The sequence below is a fragment of the Rhipicephalus microplus genome, chromosome X (genome assembly GCF_043290135.1).
Source record: "Rhipicephalus microplus isolate Deutch F79 chromosome X, USDA_Rmic, whole genome shotgun sequence".
Taxonomy (NCBI): Eukaryota; Metazoa; Arthropoda; class Arachnida; order Ixodida; family Ixodidae; genus Rhipicephalus; species Rhipicephalus microplus.
This window is the reverse complement of record NC_134710.1, coordinates 239,385,339-239,405,831: the sequence shown is the minus strand read 5'-3', so window position 1 is coordinate 239,405,831 and position 20,493 is coordinate 239,385,339. Positions and strand designations below refer to the sequence as shown.

The following is a 20,493-nucleotide window of genomic DNA, read 5'->3' as shown; positions in this document are numbered from 1 at the left end:
AACACATGTAAAATTGAATAATTTCGAGAGATTTTTAACACCTCCCTTTTTCTGCAACGTCATTGAGTGTGACGCTATAGTAGACTATAGAGCATGACGCGAGCACGTGGCAGCAACCTGTGGCAAGAAGAGCACCTTATCCTGATGCCGCTCTTGATTTATGTCGGCTACTCGCCAATAGCGTGGTATCTGTTTTTTGGGTCCAAACCACAGGTGCTCGAAACTGCAAAGAGTGAGCATATGCCTAACATCGCACGTCCGACCAGGCTGCCAGGCCGGCGTCTAGGTGAGCCAACTGAACCTGACCGTCCAGGACCGTCGAGACCCCCGCAGGGGCGCCTGCGCAAGTAGGCGTTTGGTGTGTAGCGACACCACGGACCCGAGCTAACGGGGGAGTTTCGGCTCCCTCCCACGCCTAGCCGTGCGTGGCTTTGCCGTGTCCGGGGAAAAGGGGATCCTGGGGGTTGAGCCGACGCTGGGTGATTGGACCTTTAAGGCCCCCCGGCAGAGGCAACACACCCCTTTGGCCCCGGCTTCACGTAGACGGCACCCCTGGGCTGACCCACCCAGGGGAAATCGGCTGTCGCCTTTTCCTATCTCTCTCTCCCTGCATCTTCGTCTTTATCTCTTACTATTTATCTGTCCTGTCTTCTACTCTCTTCCGTTTACTTCCAAACTTCCTGGCGGCTAGGGTTAAGCCTGTGCAAATAGCCTACCTTGGTCTAGGCGCATTGGGTCATAGTGGCGTTGTACAGCTGGCGTCTGCAGTTTTCAGCATCTGTAAACTTGTAGTGTCCCCTCGTTGGGCTCCGTGGTGGGTGGCCGCCAACGCTGCTGAACAAAAATAAAAAAAGCATGCATGGAGCATTCCCTTTACTGTCTGATCGTACCGGCTTAAAGCGGGTACGCACCGATGATATAAACTTTTTTAACCAGCCCAAAGAAACATATCCTCACTATCATGTTATCCACTGTGAGAAAACTGAAAAGCAAGCCAGAACCGTTTCTCCTTTCCTGGTTTCTAGATGTCTTACTGAAACTCTTGGCAAAGGATACAAGGTAACCAAAATGGCTAGTGGAGACCTTCTCCTCGAAATCCGTGACAAAGAACAATTTGAAAAGCTAGACCGTCTTTCAGATTTCGGTGGCATACCAATAACCGTAACACCACATAGATCAATGAACACAACTCGCGGAGTGGTATCCGACATGCACTTACTTGACTTGACTGAGACTGAACTTTTGGAGGGGTGGAAGAGCCAAAATGTCACTAATGTACAGAGAATCATCATTAGAAGAGATAATAAGGAAACACCGACGAAACACTTAATATTCACATTTGCATCCAGTAAACTACCGGAATCTATTCGAACAGGGTACACAAAGACATCTATCAGGCCGTACATACCAAACCCTCGTCGTTGCTTCCAATGCCAGAGGTATGGCCATGGCTCTAAAACCTGTCGTGGTCGCCAGACTTGTGCACAATGTGGAGTTCTAGGCCACGCGTCTGAGAACTGCAAACAACCGCCACACTGTGTAAACTGCGAAGGAAACCATGCCGCATATTCACGCTCCTGCACATACTGGAAAAAAGAAAAAGAAATAATTACGTTGAAGGTGAAGGAGAACATTACATTTAAGGAAGCACGGTGAAGAGTCGCTCCATTCTATGGACCTACATACGCTGATGCGGCGCGTCAGGGGGCACCGCCGCACCAGCCCTCGCCACTCCTTAGGCCCGCGCATACCGAGCCGGTGGTTGTGGCACCTGCCCCCAAGGCGGCTGTAGCCCAAGCTACACCGCCTACTCCCAAACAGAGACCGGAGACTCCAGAGTCCTCCGGTCTCAAGGCCTCACCTCACCAGGCGAGGCCCGAAATCCGAATTAACAGCCCGCACGTGCGGGCATCCAGGGCCTCCGAGGAGGCAATGGATACGTCGGCACCCTTGGTGCCGAAAGAGCGGCGTGGCTCCCTGGAGCGCGTCAAGAAAACAAAAAAGCAGATAACAGGGCCTGATGATGGCTCTGTTAAGTGAACTCAAACTCCCTGTCTAAACAGCCACTCGCTTTTCGCACACACAGCACTATTTCACATTCACCATGAACACTCAAATTATACAATGGAACGTCAGGGGCCTTCTCAGAAACCTTGACGACATCCAAGAACTCTTACATGAACACTCGCCAAAAGTGCTGTGTGTACAAGAAACACACCTTAATTTGAAACACACAAATTTTCTTCGTAAATACGTTATTTTCCGAAAAGACCGTGTTGATGCTATGACATCATCCGGAGGTGTTGCCATCATAGTGAATCAAGGAATAGCATGCACACACTTACAACTCCAAACATCCCTTGAGGCAGTGGCTGTTCGAGCGGTTCTTTTTGATAAACTAATCACGATCTGCACTATTTACATTCCTCCTAGCTATAAGCTGCAAAAACGCGATTTACACTCTCTAATTGATGAACTTCCGGAGCCTTATGTTCTCCTTGGAGACTTTAATGCGCATAGCAGGCTATGGGGTGACTCTCGGTATGACGCGCGAGGTCGACTGATCGAACAGTTCCTTATCTCGTCGAGCACGTGTCTCCTAAATCGAAAAGAACCTACCTATTATAACCTCGCTAATAACACCTACTCCTCCATAGACCTGAGCATAGTATCTCCATCTCTTGTGCCTCTACTCCAGTGGAAAGTCGTCAGTAATCTGTACGGAAGTGACCACTTCCCCGTAGTTTTGAGAATAACGACAGTAACTGAGTGTCCACCACGTGTTCCCAAGTGGCTCATAAACAGAGCCGACTGGGAACAGTTTTATACTATCGCTTGTCTAGGTTGGAGTGACATCTGTACTTTGAACATTGATGTTGCTGTGAACTACTTCACAGCGTTTTTGATTGATGCTGCAACAAAATGCATCCCACAAACAAATGGACACTCTGGAAAACGATGTGTGCCATGGTGGAACTCTGAATGTCGAAACGCGCGCAAACAGCAAAACAGAGCTTGGAGGCTGCTTCGGAACTCACCGACAGCCGAAAATCTTGAAACCTTCAAGAAAATAAAGTCTCAAGGCAGGAGAACGCGTCGGCAGGCCAGAAGAGAAAGCTGGCAGAAGTTTTTATCAGGGGTTAATTCATACACACAGGAAGCTAAAGTCTGGAACATGGTCGGTAGGATAGCAGGAAAACAAGTACACACACTTCCACTCGTAAACACTCAGGGTGATACCTTGGAAGATCAGGCAAACTTCCTCGGTGCACACTTCGAACAGGTATCCAGCTCGTCCCACTATACTGACACCTTCCAAAAATACAGAACAAGAATAGAAAAGCAGAAACTCGAACACAAATCCACTAGATACGAGGCATATAACCAAGCTTTCAGTCTAGCTGAGCTCCGAACATCTCTAAACTCCTGCAGTACTTCTGCCCCAGGTTCTGACCGTGTGATGTATGAAATGTTAAAAAACCTACCAAACGAAACCCGAAAAACCTTACTTTGTTTGTACAATGCTATTTGGTCTTCTGGCACTATTCCTACCTCCTGGAAAGAGGCTATTGTTATTCCCATTTTGAAAGAGGGCAAGGACCCTTCTTTACCCTCGAGTTGTAGGCCTATCGCACTTACAAGCTGCTTGTGCAAAGTCTTCGAAAAAATGATAAACTGCCGACTTGTACATTTTCTTGAAACAAATAATTTGCTCGACCCATTTCAGTTCGGGTTTCAAGAAAGTATATCCACCACAGACCACCTTGTTCGTATCGAGGCACAGATCAGAGACGCCTTCGTCCATAAACAATATTTTCTCTCTGTGTTCCTCGATATCGAAAAGGCTTATGATACAACAGGGCGTTTCGGAATTCTAAGAGACCTGTCCCACCTTGGTGTGCACGGAAGAATGTTTTATATAATCGAAAGTTACCTGTCAAACCGGACATTCCGTGTCCGTCTGGACAGTGTGCTCTCCCAAACATTTGTCCAGGAAACAGGCGTGCCACAAGGTGGTGTGCTTATTTGCACACTTTTTATTATTAAAATGAATTCTTTGCACTTGTCCATTCCCCGCAATATGTTCTATTGTACATATGTCGACGACGTTCAGCTTGGCTTCAAGTCATGCAACTTGGCCATGTGTGAGCGGCAGGTTCAGCTGGGTTTAAATAAGGTCTCCAAATGGGCAGATGAAAACGGATTTCAACTTAACCCACAAAAAAGCACGTGTGTCTTGTTCTCTCGAAAGAGAGGCATGCACTCGGAACCTGACATTCGACTGAACGGGCAACGTCTGTCCGTCAAAGCCGAGCATAAATTCTTAGGCTTAATCTTCCACAACAACTTGACCTTCGTACCCCACATAAAGTATTTAAAAACAAAATGTTTAAAAGCCATGAATGTTATAAAAGTGTTGTCACGTACTACGTGGGGTAGTGACAGGAAATGCCTCATGAACCTGTATAGAAGCCTAATTCGCACCCGCTTAGATTATGGGGCCATTCTTTATCAATCTGCGACTCAAAGTGCGTTGAAGATGCTGGATCCCGTGCACCATTCGGGCATCCGCCTTTCTACGGGTGCTTTTCGCACCAGCCCCGTAGAAAGCCTTTACGTTGAGTCAAATGAGTGGTCGCTTCATCTGCAAAGAACCTACATGTCCTTTGTATATTTCCTTAAGGTGAAAGCAGACAAGAGGCACCCCTCATACTCTACTATTAATGACTTGTCGAGCTCCATTCTTTTCCAAAACAGGCCTTTAATGAGGCAGCCCTTCTCAGTTCGCCTGAAGGGTCTAGCTGAGGACACTGGAGTGGCACTCGAACACAGTTTAATGGCTCCTGTAGCATACCCGCCACCGTGGCAGTGGCAGACTATAGATTGCGATGTGTCTTTCCTAGAAGTTACTAAACATGCGCCTATTGCCCATATTCGAACATACTTCTTGGAACTTCAACACAAATACACACGTCCTGAGTTTTTTACAGATGCCTCTAAGTCTAACTCCTCTGTGTCCTACGCTGCTGTTGGCCCTTCCTTTTCGGATGATGGCCCTCTACATCCAGGCACAAGTATCTTCACAGCGGAAGCTTACGCGATACTTGTGGCAGCTAAACACATCAAACAATCACAAATACAAAAAGCAGTAATTTATACAGACTCCCTCAGTGTGGTAACGGCTCTGCACAGTCTTAAAAAACAAAAAAACCCTGTCCTCGTTTCACTTTACTCCATTTTATGCACACTCTACACACTCAACTGACATGTTGTTGTGGGCTGGGTGCCAGGGCACCGTGAGATTCAAGGCAACATGATGGCGGATCAGCTTGCTGCATCCGCCCACGAAAGCACCGCCATTACACCTTTATCAATCCCGGCCCTTGATCTTAAGCCGTCTCTCAAACGAAAACTCAGGGACTACTGGCAGAGCAAGTGGGATACACACACACAAAACAAACTACACGTTATCAAGCCATGCCTTGGCCATTAACCACCAGTATCAAAATCACATCACACAGAGGTAACATTAACGAGGCTCAGGATAGGACACACATACACGACACACACATATCTTTTGTCTGGCTGCGATCCACCATTGTGTGACAGATGTGGTGAAGAACTAACAGTTCTTCAGATTTTAATTTAGTGCAAACAATTGGACGCTCTAAGAAAACAACACTTTCCTTCACCCTACCGACAACATATACCTTTACACCCTGCAATGTTCGTCGGTAGGGAACCGCTTTTTAGTCACAAGTCATTGTTAGCGTTTTTAAAAGAAATTCATAGCTTTCATGTCATATACCCGGGCATACCGTAGCACGACTTCTCCAGAGAGGTTTTTGCTGCGGTGGCTACACAATAAAGCACTTGCTTCACGGCCCTTGGACGCAAGGGTATGAAGGAGTGAGGCACTTGTGCTAATGCCATACATGTCCACCATCGTTTTTATTCTCATTAACTTTTGCCATCTATTCGCACCACACACACCTTTCACGGCATGGTCTTGATTTTATTAATTGTATGCTTTTACCCGCTTTACTGCGAGGAGTTTTATAGCCCTTATACAGCCGCTAATCACAATCATTGTCCACATTCCTGTCTCATGAACTGGCGCTCTTTGGCCATCAAATGGCCCTTGCGCCAAAAAACACCATATATCATCATTACCGTCGAGACTGATGCCAGCCAGCCACGCTGGTACGCCTGCCATCCAGGAAGCCCATACCTAGGCCAGCCATGACACCTAACGTATAGGTTGGCCAGCCCTGTGGCATCCAGGAACGCAGGCCACTTAAGCTTACTTCCGAGATCAGGAACACCCAAGTCGGCAATCCCCTGCCTGAGCTGGAGGGCAGCGATGCTGGCACGCTTGCACTGAGCCTGAAAGGGCGTGGAGTGGCTCGACCGTAGTCGAGGTGTAGTTCAACCACGCGAAAGACAACTTTTGTTGTTTAATACGTTAGGTGGTCAAGATATATTTTATTGGCTGTTGCAACATCGTCGCTGGCCTGATAAATGTCAAATATATCTCGACGCTGCTATAGAGCGTTTGTTAGATCATCGGTGTGGGGGTGAACACTGCCAATCATATCTCCACGTTACTGTATGCGACTATTTCGGTCATTGGATTAAGCTAGCGATACAACTGAATTTTTCGCTTCCCTGCCACCTGCATGGCTCTGGTGTTTCCTTGCAATGAACTTAGTTATACATATATATGAAATGAATAGCTGTTCCTCCAGAATTCTCACAATGTTCTTTTGACATTTCATATTATAACAGATAGAAGGTGTCAACAACTTCTTTTTTAGATTGCGTGTCTGTCTAAGGCTGTTGTATACTGCTGGCATTGCCGCATGCTGCGAATTTTATAGATGAACACATGGAAACGTCTGTTGACGCATGTGCACTGTGAGCCCTAAATAATGAAGAAGTAGTAGTTTATGACCTTTTTCAAAATATAAAAATTGTGCAAATCCCACACACAGTAGAAATAAATTTCATCCGAAGCACTCAGCGAGTAGCGGCCAATGCCAGACATTTTTCTTTCAGAAGCTTTCGACGTCTTCTTGCTACTTGTTAATCGAGCAGTCGTGCGCATGCCGTGGGCTTGCCAGGCATGCCGAGTACTTTAGTGGGTAAAGGGTGGCTCATGGTCTGACGTAACATCGGCGGCCCCACCGTGGTGGTATAGTGGCTATGGCGCTCCACTCCTAACCCGCAAGTTTGCTGGAACGAATGCCGGCTGCATTTTTGATGAAGACGAAAATGTTTGAGGCTTATGTACTTACATTTTGGTGCAAGTTACGATTAATTTGAGTGCAACACTATCGTATAATTGGGTTCTAGACGAGGTCCAGTCCTCGCAGAAGCCGGCACAATAAAGGGGCTACGATTTACTTAGGGAAGGCTATGCATCCATCGTACTGCATGAATCTCGATTATGGTAAGATTGTATGCAGTAGCGTAGCCAAAAATTATTTTTGAGTAGGTTGGGGGGTATACAAGTTATTGAGTATGTTTGCCTGCGTGTATCTGCACGTGCGAAAATGAACGATTCGGAGAGGAGGGAGTTGATCCCCCCCCCCCCCCCCATTCTTCCAGGCTACACTATAGTGGTTGTAAGACTCGGCGCACAATGAAACCGGAGCAATTAGATGAGGCATTTTGCCCATACAATGTTTCTAGAATATAAATGACTTTTCAAGCACAGGATAGTAGAATACTGTATATACCTGATTCAAATGTACCAATTATCAACTCTACAGTTAAATGCGGTGTTTTTCGCCAGCGTGAAATTGTGCAAGAGAGCGCCTTCGCTTGCTTAACCAGTCGCATAGCGCATCCGGTGGCTGACGCCGTATTTTTTCGACGAACGTCTCCCGCAGGAAGCGGGCCTTCCTGTGCTAATTCTAGGCAAGACTTGAAAGTGTAAACAACGCTTCAGTGTTTCACGCTGTCGCATTTTCCTGGAAAATGCGAGAAACGTACATTAAATTATATAGGAACGGATGCATTCACAAGAGGCTCAGAAAGTATCAAAAGCCTAAAAAACAACGTAAAGAGACTTTGACTGTGTTCCCTTCTTAGGAAGGTCGTTAATGCTCTCCCTATCTCAATTTCAAGAAATTCGTGCGCGTGTTGGAGCATGCCTCTGCAGTTTTGAGCTCTGCGCGTGAGTGTGCAATCTGACCCAGAGATACAGCGCTTGATCCCCACCGCTTGGCTGCCGTTGCTGGCGCGATAGCGAAGATGATCTCCTGCTGCGCTGTGGCTTGCCTCTAAAATTACTGCGCCACCGGCGGGCGGCTGGCCGCAAGGCACGCTCCGCCGCCGTGGTGGAACGCCGTAGGCGCGCGGGGTCTTCGCGAAAAGTCCGGCTGGCTGCTTCCGAAAACATCCGCCCTGCCAAGGTTTTCCGTGGAAGCAACCGAAAACCACCTTCGGTTTCCAAATATCCCTCTTTAAAACCCCAGAATAGGGTGGAACGCTCAGAAATAATGTGGTTGGTTCAAGTTGAAGTCGATTAATTTAGAAACTCTCTACTTGATGGACAGAACTGTGACCATGAAGCGAGTAACTTCGCCCGTGACGTGACACTGGGGATTTCACGAAATTGGGGTTGGCGGAACTACATGAGCAAAACAGACCGCTTTCACTATTAGTATGAGGTGAATCACAGAAGAAATGGGAAATGCGAGGTTTTGCACCCACAAAGGGCGCAGAACCTCGTATAAGCTTCGATTTCTTTTTTTTTTATAATACCTCCTATGTTGTCGATTGGTGTACATCAGCTTGTCTATGCGGTTATGAGCGATCGTCGTAGCTACAAAAAAACTGCACTCATTATCTGAGCCAGTGAGGTACGTAGTCAGAGAAGGTGGTTCGGTGAGAGTTCAAACCTCCCACGAAACATTTACATTCCGTGTGCGTTCACATATGCGCATATATTAACATGCGCACAAACGCACATGAAGATGATATCTGGGGTTTTACGTACGAAAGCCACCACACGATTATGAAATATGCCGTAACGAACAACGCCGGAAATTTTGACCATCTGGTGTTCTTTTAACGTGCACTGACATCGCACACGACCCGGGCCTCAACATATCGCCTCCATCAAAATGCGACAGCCGCGGCCGAGATCCAACCCGCGACCTTCTGGTCAGCAGCAGGGCACCGTAGCTACTGATCCACCACAGCGGACAACGCGCATAAAGGGGGGAAGGGGGGTTTGCTCTTCCAAAAAAATATCACTGGCTACGCTCCCTACCTGAGATGAAAAATAATTTGAAACTTTATCGGAATAAGGGAAGCGTAATAAATAATTCGTAAATAATAAGGTAATAACTTATTTGACGACGTCATTTTTCATTTGGTAATGAAAGCCTTGATCGCTGTAATATCTAGTCTGCGACCTTTAGATACCTTTCTTTGATGAGAATGCCTTCGCGCAGTAATTATCAGCACAGTGCTTGGCTGCCGATCTGAAGGTCATCAGTTCGAACCCGGCCAAGGCAGCCGCATTTTGATGGAAGCAATATACTACAGCCCCATGTACTGGGTGATGTCAGGGCATATTAAAAGCACCAAATGGTCAAATTTTCTGAACCGCTCCACGACGACTCCCCTTATGATCATATCGTGTTTTTGGGAAATAAAGTGTTAACACTTAATATCTTTATACTCATAGACGTGCCTGCCTGTTCCAAATCGCCGTGCCAACTAAGCCTGCATTTGCCGACGTTCTCTTTTCGTAACACACGTAGCACGCAGCGTAATTTCCGAGAGGAAATGTTCGTTCACTTTATAACTAAGTCATGTGATTACCTGCTCAGAGAACATCGTGACGTTCAGGCCGTAGCGGCATGACGAAAACTGAAGATATCTGATGTGGCACACCATACGACTGGTATCAAACACGTGATCATCATATTTTAAGGATATTGTAGAAAGTACGCTTAAATGCAATTTATGTGCTTCATTGAGAAGTAACAGTGTTGTGGAGCTAAAAAGAGTATATGCAAACGGTTGCGGAAATCGGGGCTTTTCTCGTGCACCTAACGATGAGTTAATTGAGACATTGTTCCTACAGCGCAGATGTACGCGCGCACTTCACGCTCTTTGCTCCAAGATGTATGGCATTACGCAGTTTTAGAACAGCGTACTCAAAGTCTTGCGTGAGCGCTTACCGCCACTGCGCATGCGTCATTGTGTTGCGGGCTCCCGGGCGACCGCAACAACCGCTATACTAGCGTATTCTAAAATTGCCTATTGTGCAGCTAGCCCCGCCACGGTCGTCTGGTGGCTAAGATACTCGGCTGCTGACCCGAAGGTCGCGGGATCGAGTCCCGGTGGCGGCTGCTGCATTTTCGATGGAGGCGGAAATTTTGTAGTCCCGTGCGCTCAGATTTGGGTGCACGGTCAATAACCCCAGGCGGGCGAAATTTCCGGAGCCCTTCACTACGGCGTCTCTCATAATCATATGGTGATTTTGGGACATTAAACCCTACACATCAATCATCAAATCGCATTCTCTGTTGTTAGGACGCGCTTTTCAGCTGGACGGGCGCTGGGATCGTCATACACAAAATGGTTTTCTGCGGATCCGTTTATCTTTTCGATACCACCATAATCAGTTTGTACCTTGCATTAAAAAAAATAGTGAAAATACAGTACACGCTTCATGCCATCACTGCTTTACTGCGCCTGCGCTTCAGTAACGCATAGTTTATAGTCAATAATCAACAAAGTTGCTTTTTTTCAGCTAAAAGAGGCGATATTGCAACTACTCTTTCAAAGTGAGACAATAATCTTATATTAGCCCCCCTTGGCAAGTCGAAGATTCGCAAGGGCGCAGTGTACATCTGATGAAACCAGAAAGAACATATTGCGCTGTATAATATCACTTTTTTCATTTACAACTAATGGCGTTATCAAATGTGCGCTCGATCAGTTTTGTGGCAGGCTTGATCGGATAATACTGTTAATCATGCCGTCACGCTGGAAGCAGATGGCGCTGTCTGCAAACATTTTTTCCGGTTTCCGATGGGCGGACACACTTGAGCCGCTTCGTTTCCAAGCCTACCACGCACTCCCACGCTGGAAAGTGGGCCCCCGAAAATTCTACTCTGACAGAAACACGGTATGTACTGGTTTGTTAAAGGATTTTTTATGCACGCATGAAGATAGAAAAGATCTGTACCTAAACCTTGGCTTTGCTAAAAGGAGATGAAAGCAACAGTCTTGCGAAGTGCATCTCTCACATTTAATAACGTCGCATGTATCAATTTTTTCTGTTCAGTGTTAATGCGTGCCTCCGTGAAAAAGCTTTACAACGGCTTGCTGAAGCCAACGAAAATCTATCGTCTTTCAAGTGCTCGTGAGCACACACACATTCGTTTTTTAATGCTTAAGCTTGATCTTTGTGCAACTTGCTGCTTCCTCAATAGTTTCACCCAACTCTTGAAGGCACCAATGTAAGTCAGTCTCCATGCATTAAATCAGCTCACTTATAACTTTTTGCAGTGTTATGCAAGTCTTGCAAGGGCAAGAAGCCATTCACAAACTTTTTCGAAGCAGCATCTGATCTATGCCAAAAGTTCTATACGAGGCTACTTGCAACTTTCCTTTGTTTGCAAAAATTTATGAACCACATTCAGGTTCGTGGCTGTTTTTTGCTTTCTGCGTACTGATCGAGTTTGCTGAAAGGGTCATTCTTTGGCGCTTAAGTAGCTTCAGAATGGATTGATTTATATGTGAGGTTTAACATCCCAAAACCACCATATGATTATGAGAGACGCCGTAGTGGAGGGCTCCGGAAATTTCGAACACCTGGGGTTCTTTACCGTGCACCCAAATCTGAGCACATGGGCCTACATTTCCGCCTCCATCGGAAATGCAGCCGCCACAGCCGGGATTAGATCCCACGATCTGCGGGTCAGCAGCCGAGTACCTTGGCCACTAAACCACCGCGGCGGGGCAAGTAGCTTCATGCCGATGGTAAACTCTAGACCACTGGTGCGGTGACCAAAGTGTCCCGATATGTACTGTGACAGTGATGCGCCTGCGTTCATGACCGGTGTCTTTCTTGCTTTCAGGATGTGGGTCTTGGTTTCAGCTTCTTCGTGAGGCATTCAATGATGGCAAGATATTTTAATATTGCACGAAGTGGGGCTTGTGTTTTTTATAGAGAATAAAATTATGTTAAGTTTATGCCAAATGAGCATGCATGGTTTCAAGACACTCGAAGCCCCGCCGCGGTGGTCTAGTGGCTAAGGTACTCGGCTGCTGACCCGCAGGTCGCGGGTTCAAATCCCGGCTGCGGCGGCTGCATTTCCGATGGAGGCGGAAATGTCGAGGCCCGTGTGCTCAGATTTGGGTGCACGTTAAAGAACCCCAGGTGGTCGAAATTTCCGGAGCCCTCCACTACGGCGTCTCTCATAATCATATGGTGGTTTTGGGACGTTAAACCCCACAAATCAATCAATTCAAGACACTCGAAAACGAGAACTGCAGGGTTCATTCGATGACCACGAGCTCATCTTTCTGGTGCCTTGTGCAACTCTCTACCAGCTAAAGTTCAATGCCGCACATCATTCACCCTATCGTTGTTATGCCTCCGAAGCTCTGCTCACGTAAGTCATCTGGCCTCAAATTCCGAACGGGGAGAACGCACCAGCCCCTTGTCTCCACACCCTGACAATCGCTATCGCCCCTTCCTTTCTTCTACCACTTCTTTCGCCCTCTTTTGCGTTTTGCTGAGGTCACCGCTACTAAAAAAGCTACTACCACCATCCTCGTCAGCCTACATGTAAGTGAATAAGCCATCTGAGAGAACAAACAAAAGCGTGCCTCGTACGAACAGAATCCATGCTCGGGCTTTTTTTTTTTCGCCGTTAGTCGTAATTTGGAATTTATGTAAACTGTGTAAAAATTTTCGCCCTGGAGTCTAGCTACGGATGCTTCTGTTTAGGATCACCCCCGAAGTCTCATCACAAAAACTCGTCCCCACAGAACAAGTGCTATGGTACTGCTGAACACATTTACCGTGTTATCCTTGCTACAACGTTTACTAAGGTTGAGTAGTTCTGCTGCCCACTGCGTTACATTACAGCAACACCGACGTACATTACTAAATTAGCGCCAGGTCGCGGGATGAAATCGCTGCCGCGGTGGCCTCATATTAATATGGCTTGAGTGCAGACATTCATGTACCATGTCTACTCTGCGTGAAAACCAACGTAGGTAGTCAGTTAGCCCGACGCCGCCACTTACGGCATGCTTCATAATCTGATTGTTGTTTTGACACGTTAGACCTGCTAACATAAACCACTGCAACAGTGAGTGATGCCACGAAATGCGAATACGGCTGGTTCGGCTTCACTATAAAATTCATTATTTCTCTCTCAAAGCTCAAGGTTGTCGGTAACGTACAGGTCTAAAATTAACGCTGTAACGTCAGAGATACAAAATTACGGTTACCTATTTTGCGGAACTTTTTGTCACTGATCACCATCCAGGTTCGAGCACCCACTCTTGCTAATTTTCACTTGCTACATTATCACTGCTTCCACGTTTCTGATTGGTATTGCACTTATTAATTGCAGTCCACCCTGTTCACTTCCCCTTCAAAGTTTGGCTTCTTAAGCGTACAGTAAAAAAATGGCCCCTTATCTGCATGTTACGCTGCAAATGCCGTCAAAAGACGATAGTCTTGCGTCTGGAGAGAGTGAACAAAACGTTCAATTGATGCTCTACGTAGGAAAATCTGTGAATATTATTCTGAAGGCGCTGCGTTAGAATGCCTCGAGCGTTCAGCGGAGGCGAACGAGCGCATCCAGTCACGTCTCACGTGAGACATGAGCGCTATCTGGCAGTTATCCTGGAAAACGGAGCGCGTGGCGTGCGTGCCCGTCTCGGAGGTGATAAGGTGTAGAACGCAAGGTGACGTGTAGGTGCCACCACCGTGTCGTGTTAACAAAGCGTAGCTAACACTTGCCCTTTCGTGCAAGCGTTGCATGGTCAGCGCAGCGTAATAAACGCTATGGTTGTTAGAATTCCTTATGTGTGCCTTTTCTAGTAAAAAAATACGCATACATTATATTGACGTGTTGTTATGGTGCCTCAGATATGCGCAATTATTGCTTTTTTTAATTTACAATCGCACAAGCATGAGCGCTGAACCTTGAGCAATATTGGTGGGTGCTGCGGATGGGGTTGGCTGTTTGGAGAATCGTTTGGCCACTTTAGTGCCGTTTAGGGTACAATGAAGTGCGGGCAAACAGACAAAAGTACAGACAGACACACACAGACAGACAGACAGACAGACGGACGGACCGACCGAAATTTTTGCGTCAAAGGTCCCCAAGAAAGATTATCGTCTTTAAAAGTGGTCAAACAACGCAGTCAGATGGGCGCCGTAAAAACCTGAAGCGCGTTCTGGTGTTGACCAGACAGATACAGACGGACAAACAACTTTAAAGAAGACTTTAGGGACTAGCTAAGAAGAACCCCCCCCCCCCCCCCCCTAAAATTGAGTTATGGTATTCTCTGAATTTCTTTTAGCCTGAAAGTGCCATCTGTGAATTCTTTACGTGCTATAGTACTGCAAATTATTACTGAGTTTTCTGCGTAAGTTGAAGAAAGAGCACTTCATATTTCCGTGAAATAAAGGTACCGATGAAAAGCTTCTTAATTCGGTAGTGCTTATAGCCTTCGTTTTACTCATCTTAATATAACCATTTAACTCAATATAATAATTTCCCATTGCTGTAAATTTGACGCTTGCGAAACATCACTCCAACTGATGTTTATCAAGAGGAGCTTACTACTGAAATTTTAGGTGCAAACTCGGTCCTCTCAAATGTGGACCTGAAAAAGCTTGCATTCGAAATTTGGTGCTACTTTTAGAGATTCTTCTCAAGATATCAAATTACAAAGCATGCCCTGCGCAATTTACATTGTTGCATCACGCGCTTCCAGTTGATGCAGCGTACGTGGTAAATTTATGCAGTGAACCGGAGCCTTTCAACTGGGCCACAAAGGTGGGGCTATGGAGGTGACAGATTTAATTGGCGGGAGTGGCAACTACCAGAACATGTTGCTGCTGCTTGCCATGTACCGGGGCATGATGCTGGCAATCAACAATTTGTGCGCCTCGTTCCTCTTCCCCGACGTGGACCACTGGTGTGCACGGCCGCCGGATTACGCTGAGTGGTCCGTAGAAGATTGGAAAAGGGCTGCCATACCACGTGCAAGTTCTGGTACCGGATACGATTCGTGTACGCACTACGCCATTACAGACTACGGTGTCTTCGACAACAGTTCAGTTGTTTCCTGCAGTTCATGGGAGTATGACCGCTCCAAGTTCTGGCCGTCTGGCACTGAAATGGTACGTCTTTATCACTACTATATTCTACATTAAAGAACCACAATATTAGTTATACTTCGACTGTAGAAGAAATAACGTCTGGAAGCAAAATATTCGTGTTACAGAACGCAGATCAAGAAACAAACGTGCGGGACGCACCAAGGCCGTTATTGCGTTAATTTAAAAGTGCTAACGTCCCCTTTCTCCACGCAGGCACATTGTGGCAGCTCTTGAGGGGAAGATAATGCATGTATGAGCACAATACGCATGAAATCCACAGTTCGACCACATTAGCGTTGGTGCCTGTTATATTGAAGCTTAGCGCTCGCGCATACGCACAGCTGTCTCCTAAAAGCTACCTGTGCTTTTGCGTGTGACTTTCCAGCTAGATTGCAGACATTCGTACATTTTGGTGTTGTGGTGTACAGTACGAAGGGCTTGCTTCATCAGTGAAAAGTCGACTTGCTTCATCGTTGAAAAGCCTAAACAATTCTAGGCAAGCTCAACGGTGTGCTTCTCTCCATTCTTAGGGGCTTTCCTTCCACTATACTGTTAAGTGACATATGGCTCAACTAAAGTTAAGTTCTTACAGACATGGGTGAATGTGTTCATGGTGGCTGAGAGAACAATGAAAGAGATAAGGAAGCAGATATTCTACAAGGAAACCAGATCATCTACTGTTCTAGTAATTTCCCGCTCTTCAAACGACGCATTCGTAGATTTCATTCAAGGGTAACTGCTTTTTTAGCGAACAAACGTCATTTTCTTTACCGTGGACAAAGGCTCGTATTTTGTACGTTTACACTTATTGGCCTGGCCATGTGCGGATGCTCTGATTGGCTAAATCTGGAGAAGGAATGAGCCGGTAGCAATAGTGAATTCTTTGCGCAAGCTTCTCACTTTTTCAAGCACTGCACAGCGAGCGAAAGCTCAATTGTAGTGACTTATGTGGCTTTATTAATTGTGTAGAAGGCTGTTGAAGTAATACTACTCCATTAGAACACGATACATTGTACGTATACACCGTGCACTGTAAGTATACATGGGCAATATTGCGCTGTATGTAGAGCATGCAATTATAGGCACGTTCATACGTATGACTTCACAGCTGTAACAGTAATTAAAACTGATGGTGTCACTGTCTATAGCATTACATGGAGCGTTGTTTCAAAGGGATCATTTTCGTTCGATACTATTAATTTTATGGCTCAGTGTCTGGATTGTGCGGTCCTCTCGACAGCAGGAACGCGTCTGTATTTGATTCAGTTAGTCAGTAAAAAGAATGTGTTCATGCGAAAATAACTGCCTTTAATACGTAACGGTACCTGGGAATTGTGAACTTCATGAAAATGACCTTACATAAAATGTGAAAGCCTTAAAATCACTATTGTATTGCCATTCTTTTTTTTCCAGACACCAGCGTTTTCGTCATTGTGGCCGTGCATAATGCGAGAATGTTGATTGTGACCGAAAATTTGCCATGCCCTCCTATCTTGATCATACAATGTTTTTCGAATGCAACATCACCTTCATTTTATGGCGTGTCATGGTGTAACTTCAGGAATATAGCTCAATATAAATGTATTTTATAAATGGGCCCTAATATTGTGAAATTCATGTAGATGTTTTCATTTTCCATGCGTCAAATTCTTAGCAGTCAGCACTTAATTCTACAACTGTAATTGAGGTTTACACTTACCATTACTTCGACACAACAAACTCTAATCATGTCCCATCATCTTTATGCATTATGAACTTGGATATCGACTGCTCGAGAACTTTTATCTTAAGCTTCTCCAAAGATCTTCGCGTATGCCTCCTGCCTGCAATCGCCTGCTAGCCCATGAAACAATCAGGCACACTAAACTGAGATGTTCGAATGCTATTTAGTATTCTCGCTAGACTTACGAGGTGTGTCCGAGAAGTAATGAGACTAGCAAAACAGCATGAGGTCTGGCAACGTTGTGTCGAACAGCCTGTGCAAGACCAGTGTGTTTATCCTTTCCACTTCTTCCGTCGAAGTTAAAACGTCATACAGCTTGCACAGTAGTTCTGACAGCGTCATATGTGAAGTTTGTGTTGTAAGTTACAGAAATGAGACATAGAAATTTACAGCAGCGTTGTGCCACAAATTTTGCGTTATACTTGTGAATCCATGAGTATGGCTTTTCAAAAATTTAAACAAGCGTTTATCAACAACAGAAGTTTTCCGCTGTCACAAGCCATTTTTGGAAGACCTAGAAAACGTTGAAGACGAACCTCCGCCAGGAACACAATGCAGACAAGTGGAAGCTTCATTATGACAATGCACCGTGTCGCTCAGTGAATTTCAGATGTGAAGCAGCTCTTTGACTGGCCTATGTAACGCTGTCCGTGCGTGTCTCCGTGCCAACGCGCTGTACCGCTTTCCCCCCGCCATAGTTGTTGGAACGATGCCAAGTAGGTGAAGTCGAAGCTGCTCGTGGACGTCTCTCTCTCTCTCACCCACAGCAGCTTTCGGCTCCTCCCAACACAACTATAGTCGGGTACAACTTAAGAGGAAGCTGGAGAGATTTTACTATTCAATCAAACTTCGTGTTTAGGAAGGACTGACATCATTGTTGACGATGTCATAATTGTTTTTGCAGTTGTAGCAGCAGGAGCTCTAGGACAGGCGAAATGAAAGCTTCTCTTGCACCACTTCCGCGTGCGCTCTGAAAGTGTGAGCGTGGAAACATAGGTCACATTCGTATCCTTGGTCCCGGATCAAGTGTTCTTTCTTAGCTTCAACCATGGCCTCCATGACCAACCCATGACGTGCTGTTGCTGGAACTAATCGAAGAGGCCATACTTCAGCAGTGCTGGTCTCGCAGATGACGCATCATACCGAGAATGACGTCACTGTATTCGCTCGGTATCTGAAAAAGCACGGCGGCCACTGCCACTGTTTTTTCACGAAAAAGTGCTATTGGGGTTCACTTTTGAGAACCCTCACATCGCTCTTCTTATTCAGCAGGGGTCAAACTGTCCTTACACGCTCCTAAGTCATTTTTTTTTTAAAGTGCTTCAGCTTCCCTTTAAGAAGGCAGGAGAGGCCCCACCCAGATGATCGAAGTGCAGCAGCCAATTTGCTCCACGACTTGAGAAATAGTCCCGCTCAAAAAATAGACCTCTACCGGGGCGCGTCACAGCGTGGCGTCACTGGTGCACGTGCAAGGCGGCGGTTGGCGAAAAACTCCCGCCGGTGGCTGAGTGGGGAGCAGTCGCTCGGTGCTTGGGGCAAGTTTTTTAAAGACGATAGTTTTTTTGTGGGGACGTTCGACGCAAACATTTCGGTTGGTCTGCCTGACTGTCTGTACATTTGTCTGTTTGTCCGCACTTAACGATACCCTAAACGGCACCGAACGATACTCCAAACGATACATCAGTATTGCTCAAGATTTAGCGTTCATACTTGTGCGATTGTCAATTAAAAAGAAATTACTGCGCATATCCGAGGCACCATAACACGTCAATATTTGTATTTGCGTCTTTTTACTAGAAGAGGCATACATAAGCAATTCTAGGGACCGTAGCGCTTATCACGCTGGCTGACGATGCAACGCTTGCACGAAAAGGCTATAGTGTTTCCAACGCTTTGCTAAGACGACATGGTGGCTGCTCCGCCGCTGTGGTCTAGTGGCTAAGGTACTCGGCTGCTGACCCGCAGGTCGCGGTATCGTATCCCGGCTGCGGCGGCTGCATTTCCGATGGAGGCGGAAATGTTGTAGGCCCGTGTGGTCAGATTTGGTGCACGTTAAAGAACCCCAGGTGGTCGAAATTTCCGGAGCCCTCCACTACGACGTCTCTCATAGTCATATGGTGGTTTTGGGGCGTTAAACCCCACATATCATCATATCAGACGACATGGTGGTAGCACCTACCCGTCGCCTTTCGTTCTACACCTTATCGGCTCCGAGACGGGCTTAATTTTTCAAGATAACTGCCAGACAGCGCTCATGTCTCACATGTGACCTGACTTCATGCACTCGTTCGCCTCCGCTGCACGCTCGAGGCACTCTAAGGCGCCGCCTCCAAAATACCATTCACCGATTTTTTTGCGCAGCACATCAAGTAAACGTTTTGTTCGCTCTCTCCATACGCAATACTATCGCTTTTCGACGACATTTGAATTGTAGCATGCATATATGGGGCCTATTTTTTTCTTTTTGAAAGCTTAATATTCATCTCACAGCGGCAAAATTAGCTCTGGTATGCGTCAGAGAACATCTAGGTGTGCGGTAATTGCGTGATGAAATATTTGCCACACTGGCTGGCTGTTTATCTCGAAGTGAACACACGTGCCGACCTGTGCGAGGAATAGCGGCATTGTCTTCGAAAATGTGCAGTTTTGACGGTGGCGTGTAGTTTGCGTTGAAAGGCATCGACAATACTGGTTCACCTTTACGGACGGTGAAACTGGGAATATTGTGCGTGGTGTGTGCAGTCTGAATAACACGATGCGTCCTGCTTGCGAAAACACTGTTATTTGTTGTGGGCCGGTTGCAGTAACCGCTTGCCGATTGAACTTTACGATCTGATATTTTAGTCAAGGTAAACATGCATTTCACGCGATCATCTGCGAGTGGGTACATCTCAGCGTATGCGCGGCGTGCAGAAAAATAAAAGTGCATGATCCCCGGGTAATATGCACGACTACGCATGAGCTATAAGCATGTTGTAGTGCTGCAGAATCTGGATATACGCTTCATCACGGCTATTACTCATATTATCAGATACCTGTTAATGGAAACAGCTGAGATTTTTCTTTCTTTTCTACTTTGTACTTTTACGGCTCGATCCTAATGAAATAAATGACAATGCGCATCAGAAGTTTGTGTATCAGGCCTCAAGGAGAAATATAGGTACGAAAACACGTTATATGTGTCAAATACAGCAAGGTAACTTTGCGGGATAAAATTATATATCATGAAGTTGTCGGGTTTTACATCACATGAATTTTCACTGGGTTATTGCGAAACGCAGTGGCAACATTTCACTTTAATTTTCACGAGGATATGTTGACCTCAGCATAACGCACGACAAAAAGTGCTTCTTTTTTTTTCATTCATCTCTGATCAGACTTTTGCGCA

General features: G+C 46.1%; 1 protein-coding gene across 1 annotated transcript in view; it reads left to right on the top strand.

Annotated features, from left to right (window-relative positions):
* The first annotated feature begins 10,996 nt into the window (after window positions 1-10,996).
* The window catches only part of LOC119187769 (solute carrier family 22 member 6-B), a 61,936-nt gene continuing 52,439 nt past the window's right edge, over window positions 10,997-20,493 (top strand). Inside the window, exons 1-2 of the mRNA XM_037435846.2 lie at window positions 10,997-11,155; window positions 15,026-15,403. Coding sequence (XP_037291743.2) covers window positions 15,065-15,403 — 339 coding nt within the window. The 5' untranslated portion in view covers window positions 10,997-11,155; window positions 15,026-15,064. The remainder of the gene's footprint in view (window positions 11,156-15,025; window positions 15,404-20,493) is intronic.